Below are 15093 nucleotides of genomic sequence, written 5' to 3' on the forward strand. Positions count from 1 at the left end.
CTTCCTGGGTGTTGTGCAGAATTACCAAAAAATAGGTGACGGTTTCTTCCTTGGGGGTCGTTGCTTTAAGCTGGTTAAGCATTTGTTGCAGTTTCTCACCTGCAGTCAATCCTGTCCCTGCTTTTGCTCAGCATGGCAGTACTGCCCGTGGGGATCTGACCCAGGGTTTCCAGCCCTGGCTGCACAGCAGGGTCACCCTGGGGAGATGGTGAGTAGAAGAGGTGCCTGGACCCCTCACTTCCGATGGCTGGTAGGACCCCGGCTACCTGCAGCCCGACTTGGGAACGGCTGTTTGGTCTCGCTGTGACGGCTCCCGTCAGAGTGGATAGAAGCGTTTCCACCAGTGACATGCAGGGCCCAGAGAGGGAGCCCCCGGAGCTACGATTCTCAGGTTATGGATGTGTTGGAACAACATGGAGGGGGGTGCTGCTGTTTTAAATATTTGCTTCTGTGCAGCAGCTGCCCTCTTTGCTGACTTGGGTGAATCTGAGAAGGGCGAGGCCTCCCCAGCTGAGTGTGAGTCTCGGGTGGATGTCTCTGTGCCAGGGTCAGGTGTCTGCCCTGATGACTGTTGGACCAGTTAGCACCCTTCCTTCGGCTGACCGTGCACCATTCTTCCTTGAGCCCCCTGTGGGGAGCCAGGGTCGGACCGCATGTGTGGCTGGTGGAGGAGGCCTAGCCAGGACCACCGGTCCCCAGAGTGGACAGAGGGCTCACAAGGCCTGTCCTCCCTCCTCTCATGCCAGAGCACTTGCCTCACCTGGGATGTGTGCAGTGTAATTCTCTGCCATTTTGTGCCCTCCTGTCCAAGTGCTCATGGTAACCGGTTAACCCTTGGTGGGTAGAGAGTGGACCAGGCTGAGGTGAAGTTGTTGCCAGGACTTGAGGCGGGGTGGTCTGCACTCCGAACACAAGCCAGCTGCTCACCTCTGAAAGCTGCGATGGGTGAGAAGGAGACGGGGCCCGAGGCTGCTCCCCCTCAACTAGATCAGGATATTGATGCTCTCAGGAAGCCTGAGTGGTGTCTAGTGTATCCGCTTGGCCATGCTCCTCTCAGGACCCGCACCTTTCCTGGTGACAGATGGCCACCCACCTGCATTTCTTCATAAGCCAGTGAGAAGCGCAATAGGATGCCACACAGAGTTTCCAGCAAATCTGCATTTCAGAGCTTGGAAGGGACCTGAGGGATTTAGTCCAAATTAATATCATGTTGTGAGAAGACAGAAGCTGAAGGGCTTGGTCAAGGTCAGAGCTACTCCTGGGGCAGTGAGGGCAGCCTGTCAGTGGATTTGCTAAGGCCTGGGTCTCCAGCACTTTGTTCTCACTGCGGGACTGCTGCTTAGTGTGCAGTGATTCTGAGCCATTAGGTTTTATTTCCTCTCTACTCAGCATAGGAAGAAGTGTAATTGTAGGAAAGGGTACTCCATGACCACATTTTAAGAAAAACCTCCCCTGCACACTTCTGTACAAACTGATTTCCTGTCTGCTCAGCAATAGAGAAAGGGGAGCGGTGTTAACACGAATGAACTCCCTCAGCCATTCCAAACGTGGATTGCCGTAACGGGGCTTGTTAATACTTTTCTCATAAATAATATCAGCTCACTTCTTTGCCTGTAAAGAATTATAGAATATGAGTTTTAAGGGCCCTTAGAGCGATAACCCAATCTAACCCCCCTTTTCATTGTGGTCCTAAAACTTTTTAAATTATGCGATGTGTCAGACGTCTGCAAGAGAAATGAATACCCATATGCCATCGCCCAGCTTTGAAAACAATTAATTCAGAGCCTTTCTTGTTTCATCTAGAAACATCTTTTCCTAGCTCTGGGTTATTTTCAAACAAATCCCAGGCATCATATCACTTTAGCATCTCTATAAGGTAGGGACGCTTTTTTCTTAGAGTTAACAACATGACGAGGTACTGAGCAAGAATCCCTTAGTATCACTTATTACCATCAATACTCTCAGTACACGCTCATGCTCCCATAACACTCTCAATGACCCCTTGTTTTTTAAGTATGTTAGAATTAGACCTAAATAATTCCTGCCTTGAGCTTGGTTGATGTATGCTGCCTCGGTTGCTTGACGTGAATGTTTCCCCTTGGTCTTTTCCTTGCTTTTTTTTTTTTTTTTTTTTTTGCTTAAGGAATCAGGCTGTGTGTCCTGTAGACGGCCCCACAGCCTGGTTTTGTGGGTTCCTTCCCACATGCATTTTCTGAAAATTGGTAATTTGATCTGAAGGCATGATAAGATTTGGGGCTTTTGTTTTGATTTGGTAGGAAGGAGACCCGAGAGGTAGTATTTGTGCTCCCTCAGCAGGGACACCTTTGCCTCATTGTCCCTTGGTTTGTGATATCAGCGCTCACTGATGCTTACTACCTAGAGCCATTAATTCATTGGGGTTTATAAAATGGGAAATGTTGTCCTGGCTTCTTTTATTTTGAGATATGATTTACATAAGTAAATGTATATAAATTAAGTATACAGCTGATGCATTTATATCTATGTATTCATCTGTGTAGCAGTTACCACCCACATAAAGAGAACATGCACATCACCCCAAAATGTTCTCCCACGCTCCTCTCATCAGTACCCCACACCCTCACACATCCAAAGGCAACACTAGGCTGGCTTCTGTCACCATAGGTTACTTTTACATGTTCTTCATGTAAATGGACTAGACAGTATGTGTTCTTTTGTGATTTTTAGTTTTAAGGGGTTTTTTTCCTCATATTACATCCGTTGTAATTTGTTCTTTATGTTCTGCTGTGTGGTATGAAAGCCACAGTTTATCCATTCAGCTATTGAAGGTCATTGGATCATTTCCAATTTGGGGATATTATGAGTAAAGCTGCTATAAACACTCTCATACAGATCTTTCTTTGGACATTTGTCTTGGATCTATGCCTGCTGTGCTAGATACCAGCTGGCTGGATGTATATTTAGTTTCGGTTGAACAGCCAAAGGATTCTCCAAAGTAGCTGCATGGTTTATACTCCCACGAGCAGACTGTGAGCGCTCTAGTTAGCACAGCCTACCCACAGGTAGTTTTGTCAGCTTTAGCCACTGAGGTGGGTGTGTTTTCATTTCCTTTTATTGAGGTATAGTGCACATGAAGTGAAATGCACAGATCTAAATGTGTGGTTTAGTAAGTTATGATGAATTCGTCTGTGTAATACACACCCAGATTGGGATAAAAGACATTCCCATATCCCAGAAGTTCTCTCATGACTCCTTCCAGTCTTCCTCCCACTAGAAGCAGCCACCTCTTCTGATTTTATTTATGTATTTTTAGAGAGATGAGAAGGGAGGGAAAAGGAGAGGGAAAGAAAGAGAAACATCAATGTATGAGAGATACATCGACCACCTCTTGCACGACACCCCAACCTGGGACCCGGCCTGCAACCCAGGCATGTGCCCTGACTGGGAATCAAACACGTGACCCTTTGGTTTGCAGGCCGGCACTCAATCCACTGAGCCACACCAGCCAGGACCGCCTCTTCTGATTTCTATTGCTGTAAGTTAGTTTACCTACTCTTGAACTTCACATACAATAGAACCATAGCGTTGGTACCCTTGTCTCACTTTTTTCGCTGAGCATAATATTTTTGAGATCTATCCCTGCTGCATGTGTCAGTGGTTAGTTGCATTTTATCATCAAGTATCACACTGTTGTTCATCCATTCTCCCGTTGATGGACATTTGGGTTGTTTACATTTTTGGCTTTATGAATAGATCTGCTGGGAACATTCTCAAATAAGCCTTTTTGCAGATGTTTGTGTTCATTTCTTTTGGGTAAATACCCAGGGGTAGAATCACTGGGTCACAGAGTCACATATGTAACTTTATAAAAAACTACGGACCCATTTCCAAAGTGGCCGTCCGCCCTGTGCTCCTGTGCCTGTGTGAGAGCGTCGGTGCCCCACACCTTTGCCAGGACCGGGCGGCGTCAGGCTTTTTAAATTTCAGTCATCTTACTGGGTGTGTAATGCCACCTCGTTGTTACCATTTGCGTTTCTCTGGTGACTAATGATGTTGAACACTTTTCATATAGTTATTGGTCATTCAAAGATTTTCTAATATAAAATGCTTCTTTAAGCCTCTTATCCATTTATTAATTGGGTCGTGTTTCCTTTTATGATTAATCTGTAGGCGTTCTTTATATATTCTGGATGAAAAAAGAAAAGGTCAGAAATAGGTTTTGGGTATCTTTCCCCTAGTCTCTGGCTTGTTGTTTCACTTTATTAACAGTCTTTTGATAAAGAGAATTTTTAATTTTGATAAGTCTAATTGGAGAGTGGTAAAGGTGGGCTCCATTGGCTTCTCAGTCCTGGGGGAAGCAGTACATTTACTGCGATGTCTGGGGTTTCCTGTGGTATTTTGTAGATACTGTTTGTTAGTGTGTTTTTATTGTACAGTGGGTTGAATAGTTTTAAATTGCTTTTCTTTACCTGTGGTGATGCTCATATAGAGCTTTCCCCCTTTATTCTTTATTTATTTCCCCCTTTATTCTCTTAATGTGTTAGTCACACTGGTTAAAGTTTTTAATATTTCTAATTTCTTGATCTTACAATGCTTCAATAAACGTTCTTTCTTATGATGCATTATTCCTTTTATAGATTGCCAGGCTTGATTTGCTAATATTTTTTATGGGTTTTGCATCTGTGTTTATGAGGAACATAGGCCTGTAGTTTTCTCGGTGGCCTTGCTCAGCTTCCATACAGGGTCGTGCTCACTTCTGAAAGGAGTTTGGCTGTACGTCTCTTTTTCTGTCTCCAGGAGCATTTGTGTAAACCTGAGACCACCCTTTCCTCACATGTTTGGTAGAATTCACCCTTGAAGACATCTGGATTGGACTTTTCTGGGAAGGTTTAAATTAAGGAGTCAGTTTCTTTAAGAGATATAGTACTTCTGTTATTTTATTCTTTGTTTCTTATGTCAGTTATGATTAGTTTTTGTTTTTAAAGGAAATTGTTTATTTTGTCAAAATGGTCAAATTTATTTGTATATAGCAATTCATAGTTTTTGTCATCTTTTTAATGTCTCCAGGATCTGTAGTGATGTTTCCTTTAACTGTCTGATATTGTGGTTTACGTTTTCATTCTTTTCTTGATCATTCTTGTTTTAGAGGTTTATCAATTTTATTAATCTTTTCAAAGAACCAACTTCGTTGATTTTTCCTCATGTACCTGTGCTTTCTATTCCATTAACTTTATTATTTCCTTCCTTTAGCTTCATGATACATTGCCATAAATATTGCTTTAAACAGTCACGAGTCCTTAATTTTTTTAAAAAAATAGCCCATGTGTTTCTTTTTCTGGACTCTTGATTTGTTCGTCAGGTCTGTGCCTCCCTCTTGGGTCCTTTCCCTTCAGCCTGGAGAACTTCTTTTGCTGGTTCTTACAGTGCAGCTCTACCGATGACAAATTCTCTCAGCGTGTTTCACTGAAAATGTTCTTATCACATTTTGCCCTTTTGGAAGATGTAGTTTTCCAGATGTAATTCACACACCATAAAACCCACCTATTGTGAATGATTTAAAGAGTTATGCAGCCATGGTCTCAACCCCTTACCCCCACACCCAGCGCCTGGCAGCCACTGGCAGCCTTGTGTCTTTGTAGATTTTTCCTTTCCTGGACCTTGCATATAAATGGAATGACATAATACGTAGTCTTTTGTGTCTGGCCTCTTTCGTTCTGCAAACGTCTCTGAGTTTCATCCATGTTGCCCCATGTGTGTCAGTCGTTCCTTTTGTTTCCTGGATGTCATCGCATGCACAGCTGTCCCGCGTGTTGTTCACCCATTTACCGTTTGATGGGCATTTGGGTCACTTCCAGTTTTTGTTTATTAAGACTACTGCTGCTGTGGACACTTGCATACAAGCCTTCGTGTGGGCATATTTGCATTTACCTTACATAGATGTGTAGGAAATAGAATTACTGGGTTGTATAGTAAAGTCATGCTCATTGTTTTAAGAAACTGCCAAACTGTTTTCCAAAATGCTGTATGTGAACAGTGCATTTTCTCCACCTCCTCACCAACACTTGTTTATTGGTTTTTTAAAATTATTATTATAGTGGATATAAAGTATCTCATTGTGGTTTTAATTTGCATTTCCCCAATGACTAATGATGTTGAGCATTTTCTCATGGTCTTATTAGCATCCATAGATCTTCTTTGGTGAACTGTCTGTTCAGATCTTTGGCTTGCTTATTTATTTAATTATGTATTCTCACTCAAGGACATATTTTTTTCATTGCTTTTAGAGAGAGGGGAAGGGGAAAAGAAAGGGAGAGAGAAAAACATTGATGTGAGAGAGAAACATCGATTGGTTGCCTACCATATGCGTCCAGACCGATGATAGTATATAGCCAGACCAGGGATCGAACCCAAAACCTAGGAAATACTCCAACCAAATGAGCCACACTGGCCAGATTCTTCTTATGAGTTGTAAGGTTTCTTTACAGATTCTGGACACAAGTCCTTTATCAGATATATGGTTTGCAAATATTTTCTCCTAGCCTGGCTTGTCTTTTCATTTTCTTAATGGTGTCATTTGAAACACACATTTTTTAATTTGATGAAATCTATTTTATCAGTTTTTAAATTTCATAGACCATGTTTTTGGTATCATATCTAAGAAATCTTTGCCTAACCAAAGGTTATGAAATTTTTCTCCTCTGTTTTTTCCTAGAAGTTTTATAGTTTTTAGTTCATACATTTAGGTCTCATACTTTGGGTTAATTTTTCTGTATGGGGAGGTATGGGTCTAAAATTCATCATTTTGAATGTGGATTCCAGTGATCTCAGCAGTTGGTTGAAAAGATTATTCCTTCTCTCATTGAGGTGACTTGGCTCCTTTGTCAGATATCAATTGGTCATCCATATATTGGTTTATTTCTGGACATTTGTCTGTTGTGTTATCTTTGTGTCCAGCCTTACTCCAGCATCACACTGCATTGATCACTGTTGCTTTAGAGTAAGTTTCAGAGTGGGAGGTGTGAGTCCTCCACCTTTATTCTTCCTTTGCACATTTGTTTTAACTCCTCCAGGTCCTTTGCTTTTCCATGTAAATTGTGTAGTCAGCTTGTCAATTTCTGCAAAGTAGCTGCTGGGGTTTGGGGAGGAATGCTTTGACCCTGTAGCTCAGTTTAGGGAGAATTGCCATCTTAACAATAATTGAGTCTTTCGTTCCATAGACATGGAGTATCTCTCCGTTTATTTAGCTCTTCCCTCTTTTCCTCCTCTAGGACTAGAGTTACAGTCTGTTAGATCGTCTCATGTTGTCCCACACGTGGCTCACTATTCTTTTTTTATTTTCTTACGTGTCCATTCTTCAGTTTAGACTCCTGTTTCCATTGACTAGTGTTTCACTTCTTCATTTTCAAAAAATCCTCACTGGAGGGCATGTTTATTGATTTTAGAGAGAGAGGAAGTGGTGAGGGGAAAAAATATAGATGTGAGAGAAAAACATTAATCAGTTGCCTCCCATACGTGCCTCACCTGGGGATCGAACCCACAACCTAGGTACGTGCCCTGACTGGGAATCAAGCCTGCAACTTTTTGGTGTATGGAACAATGCTCCAACCAGCGGAACCACACTGTCCAGGGCACGTTTCACTTCTTTTATCTTTTCTTCTGCTGCATCTAGTCTGTTAAGTCTATCCAGTGAATTCTTAATTTCAGATAATATATTTTTCAGTATTACAAAGGTTCTTTTTTGCAATTCTACTTCTCTAGTGAAATCCTTGATTGTCCCTCATTTTGTTCATTTTTTTCTTCTAAATTCCTTAGCCTTTTTATTGTAATTATTTTAAGTTCCTTGTCAGATAATTCCAACATCTGGATCTTCTGGAGGGTCTGCTTCTATTGACCCTTAATCACGGGTAATATTTTTCTGTTTCCTTACATGCTTTGTAATTTGGGGGTGGAGGGATGCCAGTCATTGTCTCTAAAAGAGTATTATTTTTTCCCCAGCGATACAGGCCTTTCCTCTGTCTAGCAGCTAAGGTGAGGGGCTAACTACTGCCATCCAGTTAAGAATTGGGATGGGTTGGAGCTGGGCTGCAGCATTAGTTTCCATTTATCCCGAGTTTCAGTGCCTTAGGGACAGGCTCCGGCTGCGTTCAGTGTCCTGGGCTTCAAGCCCCATGAGCTCTCTGCTCTCCCTCCTGACCGCGGGCTGACATGGCGATGCTGCGTGGAGAGAACCGCAGAGGGAGCATGACACGCCAGCTTTTCTTGAAGATTAGGGGTAACACACAAGCACGTCACCTGGTAAGAAACTTGAAGCACCTTTATATTAAAACAAACATTTATTACAGATTAAAATACAAAATTCACTTGACTTGTCCAGTAAAACAGATGTCATCTGTTCAACATCTGTCACGTGCTCATCTGTGCCAGGCACTGTGCGGACTCTCAGGCTCACCAGTAGCCACTTGGAGGAGTCTGAGGTGCCACATATCCCCTGATGGCAGATCCGAGGCTGGACCTTGTCTCTCTCGCACTTCTCTCTCGGCCACCTCCCTCCTTACAGGTCACTCCAAAAGCCACACACGAGTGTCCTCGGCACAGGGCGATTTCTGTGGAATGGTCAGAGACATTATCATCCTATGAAAGTGAGATTCCCTTTTAGGTGGGAGCTGCTTACAGACCCTTTAATGCTTCAGAAAAGGAGAGGCCTCTGTCAAGAGCACTGTTCCTGGACCTGGAGGCATCCACACATGCGTGCATGACTTTTAATCTTTTTGCTATGTACTTCCTTTTTTCTTTTTAGGTTTGGGAAAAGTTCTTAAGTTCTGAAGCTCCACGGATTAATGTGTTTATGGCAGTGCCTACAATATACAGCAAGTTGATGGATTATTATGACAAGCATTTTACCCAGCCTCATGTCCGGGATTTTGTGCGTGCAGTTTGTGAAGAAAAGATCAGGTACATGAAAACAGTCCATCTTCCCATCCAGAAAGACTTGAAGATCAACAAGTATAACTTATTTCTGATAAATCAGTTCTGCTAAGTTTTAGGAAGCAGTGTTTTCCATTTCTTTTTTTTAAATTTTATTTTATTTTTTCAAATACATTTGTCTCTGCCTACCCCCCACCACTTTCCCTTTTCTTTTAAGATATACATTTATGTATTTATATCTACATTCTCTGTATTTATGTATTCTCTGTGTGTATTCTATATCTGTATCTCTGTCCTATCCTTCTGTAGATCTATCTGCATGTATATCTCTGTATTCTATCCACTTCCTCTAGGCGTCTGTCTTTATCTGCCTGTCTAGTGGCAGAGTTTGAAAGACGGGGGTGAGAGCAGTGAACTGACCATCCTGCTCTCATCCTTTCGGAACCCGCATATGCATGCCCCGCCGCCCAGCTCCTACTATGTCATTTCTCTGCACCAGCCTGTGGCTCTTGGAGCCCTCCCTGCCAGGGCCCCATCACACCCCTCCTGACAGAGTCTTTTTGGGTCCTTCAGTAGCATCAAGTGTGCTCTGCACTGTCTTAGGAACCTGTAGTCACAGCAGCTCCTCTCCCTGTTATACGGAAATGTGACCCACTTAGGATGCACAGCTCCGTGGGCAGCTTGGTGAGTTTTCACAGGCCCAATAGGCACATGTCACCACAAAGACACAACAAACTATGTCTGTGACAAGCACAACCTCTCCACACCGCCATGAGTGAGCTGCTAGACAGATGTGAATTTAAAATCCCAGGGTATTCGTGTGTGTGTTTGTGTGACCTCGGGGCCACTCCCTGCATCTGATTTCTAGTCCTTAAGAACACAGGAATGGCACCTTCGTTTCCCTAAGAGGATTCGGGATCATCCAAAACAAATATTTGATATTGTTTCAATTTTGCTCCCACCATTCCTTTGTTCCTCTTCCGTAAAGATGTTTTGGTGGAACTACAGTCCTTGTCTGATGTTGCCTGCTACCCATCACCTAACGGCCCACCCTCTCCCCAGCCATTGTGCGGTTGGGCAGTTGCTAATGGAGGTGTCCAGTGCTCAGCCACCAATACAAAGGTGGGATTACGAGCACATTCTACCCAACCCTACAGAATCCAGGGCAGGAATGATATCAGACAGAGAGCAGAAACCAGGGTGATATCTGGGTAACAGAGGCCCTGAGACCTCCCCTGTTCAGGCTCATGGTTGGACAGGTCCTAGTGAGTCGTATACCCTTGTTAGGAAACACAGCATTTGTTTCTTCTCTCGTTTGAACTAGAACCAAAATCCTGTCTCTACACATAATGCTTAAGTGACATAGGGTATACAGGAGTAGTTAGGAGCTCACAGATGCTATACAAATGTCATTGTCGCCATCACAAGCCCTTTAGCTCAAGACAGTGCGAAGGACCTCTGTGTACGTCTCTCAGCTGTGAGCTGTCCCCTCTCGTCTGCCCCTCTTTCCCCTCAGGCCTGGGAGCATTTTACCCATAACCTAAATTCTGTAGTAATCATCTTATTATTACTGTTATTTAGGTTTGTTTATGAATAGGATATCAATTATTTGCAAAGAGTGCCACCAAAGACCCTAAAATTATTTTTTTCTTTTACCTTAATTACTCATTCCTTTTGAAGACCTGTTTACATTCCAAAATATACCCAAAAAATTCTTTTCAAAGAACAAAGTTAAATTTTAGCCCCCAACTATGTTTTTTTAAATCATGAATTTTTAAATAATGATGTTTATTATACTGAAGATTGGTGTCGTCTCAGAAGCTAAGGTTGCCTCTGGTTTGCTGGGTAGGTTGATGGTTTCGGGATCAGCCGCCCTGCCCGTGCCTGTGCTGGAGAAGTGGAAGAAGATCACAGGCCACACTCTGCTGGAGAGGTACGGCATGACGGAGATTGGCATGGCCCTGTCCAACCCCCTGACCACAGCAGCTCGCTTGCCAGGTACACACAGGGCCTTCTTGGTGTCGCTGGCCAGGTGGCCACAGCCTATTCTTTCTGGGCACTTACTTTCTCCCAAGTGGCTAGTTAAGGGTAGGACAGAAAGGTGTTCTTTATACCAGCGTCTTTTCCAAGTTACCTGGGGGACAGGTGGGAAGACTGTGAACCCCTAGAACCCGTGTGCTCATCAGAGTGTCCCCTAGAGTGGGGAGCTGCTTATGTCCAGACCAAGCCGGCTGCTGGTAAGAGCCTGCGGTCCAGGTGCCCTGAGCCACATAAAACCAGTGGCAGCAGGAGATGTGACGGGGGTGGGGAAGGGGTGAGAGAATCCACTACCTACATAGGACTGGACTTCCTGGGTCCTTAGCAGGGAACCTTCACACAGAGCCCAGGCCTAAGACGGGAGCATGCTCTGTTCCGTTCCTGGTCCTCTTCTAGTCCTCAGGAGCGGTCACCTCCAGTGTGTCCGGAACACACTGGTATCTCAGTAGAAGTAAAAGCGAAATAACCATACATCTATAATTATGTCGGTACTTCCATTTATCTTGTACATACAGTGAAATTCACTCCTCCTGTTCAGTTATGTGAGTAAGCCGAAGTTACCATCACACTCAGAACATAGAAGGGTTTAATTCACCGCAAAACCTTTCCCTTTTTTGTGTGGTCAGCACCTCCCCCACCCTGGGGTCAGGCAGGCACTTGCCTGTTTTCACCTCCTCTAATTGTACTCTTTCTAGAATGTCATATGAATAAATCCTACAGGATATGGCTGTTTGGATCTGGCTTTTCTCACTTAGCAGGATGTGTCTGTGACTCATCTGTGTCATCACATGTCCCTTTCCATTGCCATGTAGGATTTGTAGTGTGGACAAGTCACTGTTTATTAACCTCTTCACCAGCTGAAAGACACTGAGTTATGTCTAATTCCAAACAGTTACTAGCGAAGCTGTTGTAAACATAGGTGTGCAGGTTTTTGTGTGAGTATCCGTCTTTACTTCTCATGGGTAGACACCTTGGAGTGGAACTGTTGGGCCAGAAGGTAGGCCTGTGCTCCACTTTATAAGAAGCTGCCAAACTGTCTCCAGAAGGGATGACCTTACCCACTGACAGATGAGAAGACTGAGGCTTTGGGAAACCAGGTAACCTGCCCAAGGCCACAGCATGGGTACGTGAGCAAGCAGACATTCACACTATTAGACAAAGACGCACCCTTTGCTGGAATGCAGCAACACAGAAGACAGCTCAGTCTGAAAGGGGGTGCGGGGGATGGACAGGAGACCTTCTGGACCTTAACTACAAGAAAAAAACACATGGCCAAGGAGCCAAGTCCAGGAGCCAGGAGAGGAGAGAGCAAGCAAAGGTCAATGTGGGGATCACCTGCAGGAAGGAGACATGGGAATTGCCTGCAGGAAGGTGACTCAGGGACTGTCTGCCAGCAGGTGTTATAGGTGCAGGTCGGAGGTCCAGAGGCCTAGCTGGAGGCTCCCCCTCAGGTGGTAGAGGGACCAGGAAAGCAGCTGCTCTGGACATAGGTAAACCAAGAGGGTCCCCCACTGACTCAGCCTCCAGTTCCCTCTGAAAAGGCTCTGAAACCCAGGGTTTACTGGACAGAAGTTTCTGAATCATAAATTATGGCTACAGCTCTTTCTCAGGTCTCAAAGACTGCGTGTGGAACGTCAGAACGAGGACTGGCTGTAGTCTCTCTTCTCTGCACTGGAATCAAATGTCCGTGATTGTTTTCTTGCCTGTAAAACAAGCCTCTAACAGTGTAGTTCAGTGCTCATTTCTTGGTTTGCAAAAAAGTAAATAAAACAACCTTCAACCTTAAATTCAAGAGTACTAAATGAAAATCCCTAAAACATCATCTCTGAGTGCTATTTCTGAAGAAATCCGGTTGAGGAAGTTTTCTTGGAGCCCTTTTAGGTCTTTTCTGTGCACTATGACTCCTGGGCGAGGGCTTGTTCCAGCTGGAGGCTGTGAACTTGTGTTGGAGCCCTGGCCTGTGTCCTCTTCATACTTGGGACACAGCCATGCCACACCTCCTGGCTTTCCCACGCCTCCCAGTGTTGGGTTCATTTCTGGGGGGGCGCTTCCTTTCTGCCACCTTCACAGCCTCTGAACATTGCTCCTACCATCATTTGAATGACCACCAGGATTTATTTAAAGGTGCTTAAAACCTGATGGGGGCACGGAAGGGCACGGAAGGGCACGGTCAGCCTCAAAGTAGGGACATGCTGCATGAGGGTGAATGTTTGCCATGTGTTAAGCTCTGGGTCAGGATCCAATCGTTCATTCCCTTCGTCCCATGTGGTTATCATGAAGGAAGATGAATAATTCATGGCTAAGTGCTGCTGGGCCTAATGACGCTCTAATTGGAGGTTGAGATCAGAGGCGCTAATGGCTCCTGCAGTGGGACTCCATGGAGCGTTGACAGGAGCTCCAGGACCTTATCAGCCTGTTTCCATTCTCTCGGGACTAGCTGCAGAGCAGCCTCATGCCCCAGATGCTGGACTGAGCTGCAGGCCAATTAAAGTTATCTAGGAAGAGCAGACAACTGTTTTAAAAAGAGATGGAAGAATGGCACACCAATGACTGCGGTCAGCGCTGCTGCCCAGATGGACGTGTGGAGGACAGCAGTGTCCACGTGGTGCTAGGAGCGCGTGCTGTCCACGTGGTATAGGAGGGGGCGCTGTCCACGTGGTGTAGGAGGGGGCGCTGTCCACGTGGTGTAGGAGGGGGCACCGATGGTAGAAGGTGCCCACTGCCCCGTCGATCCTAGGGTGCTAGGGCCAGCTCAGGCGTGGTGTGGGCTGTTTCCAGAGCTCCAGGGCTGCCCCACCCCTGTCTTTCTTTGTGGACCTCACTTTTACGTAACAACAGGGCTATGAAACTCAAGTCTTTGTCTCTGCCTTGGGAGCTTAACTCTGTTGTTGTGTTTGTGGTGCCATGGATAGTTAAGATTCTGTCAGCACTTTCATTATAAATCTTAACTGTTTGTAACTTTCGCTTTCACGGGGAGAGGAAACCTTACCCAGCAGAGAGGAACAGGAAGGGCATGTGTGATGGGGGATGGTTTTTAAAAAAATATTCAAAGAAGAAACGAGGGATTGAAAGTTGGCAGGTGGTGGGTGGGGTGGCTGGCCTTTTTTGCATTTGAGGAGGAAAGCCATAAGTCCCTCTTCTGATAAGAAATTTATAATAGTTGGTCTCTGTCCCCATTCCTGGAACAGAGCTTAAAACCCTTGCATTTTCTTTTTAAGTGTCTTTTTAAATTTATAACACGCTTCTTTCAACCACACCTGAGTTTGTGTTAGTAGTACTTTTGGAAAGCCCCTAAGGATGGGGGCTGGTTGCCAGGGGAACTAACCAGGTGATTGGAGGGTTGGAATGCAGTCCCACCCTGACCACCTAGGAGGAGCGAGGGGCTGCAGGTGGAGCTAATCATCAGTGGTCAATGATTTAATCGGCTGTGACTGCGTGGTGGAGCCTCCGATGAAGCCGAGGAGGAGCTGGGAGGGTGGTGCACCTGGAAAGCGCCGAAGCCCAAAGCCCCTTCCCTGCCCCGGGCGTCTCTTCCATTGGGACACACAGCGGATGTATCTTTTATAACAAACTGGTCTTTCAGTAAGTAAACTGTTTTCCTGGGTTCTATGAGCCACTCTAGCAAATTACTGAACCCCAGGAAGAGGTGGCGGGAAGCTCCGACTTGTCAAGTTGGACAGAAGCTGTGGGTAGCACCACTTGTGACTAGCAGTCACGGAGGTGACCTGCTGAAGGTGGGGGACAGTCTTGTGGGATCGAGCCCTTAACCTTCTCCACATGAGCCTCCAGCAGCTACTGTAGGTCCGGCATGGCATGGGGTGTTCCTGGATCTGCCAGGAGGACACCCTGTCCCCACACATCTCTCTGTGGTCCCAGGGCCTGGATGGAGCCTCTGCTTCCTTTTTTCTGGGGAGACGAGCTCAGGGCTCACACTTGAGCAGGCATCGTGGTATGAGAGCGCTGGTCAGACCTGAGCGCGCGTCATGCCGCTGCTAAGGCGGGCTCCTTGGAAGGAAAGGAGCGAGGAGCAGGCTTTTATTTCTGAGAGAGATGGTTGGTCCTGCTTCAGATTCTGTACTTAAGTTGATGAAGTGCCTCCTGATGAAATAATCACATTCTGCCTGATTACTTACAGTATGTTTATGGAACTCT

General features: G+C 45.1%; 1 protein-coding gene across 1 annotated transcript in view; it reads left to right on the plus strand.

Annotated features, from left to right (window-relative positions):
* Positions 1-15093, plus strand: part of ACSF3 (acyl-CoA synthetase family member 3) — a 74114-nt gene that overhangs the window by 13883 nt on the left and 45138 nt on the right. Inside the window, exons 4-5 of the mRNA XM_054588963.1 lie at positions 8777-8931; positions 10754-10902. Of these exons, the coding sequence (XP_054444938.1) occupies positions 8777-8931; positions 10754-10902 (304 nt within the window). The remainder of the gene's footprint in view (positions 1-8776; positions 8932-10753; positions 10903-15093) is intronic.

Source organism: Pteronotus mesoamericanus, unplaced genomic scaffold (genome assembly GCF_021234165.1).
Source record: "Pteronotus mesoamericanus isolate MK-2021 breed Mesoamerican mustached bat unplaced genomic scaffold, CSHL_Meso_final scaffold_165, whole genome shotgun sequence".
Lineage (NCBI taxonomy): Eukaryota > Metazoa > Chordata > Mammalia > Chiroptera > Mormoopidae > Pteronotus > Pteronotus mesoamericanus.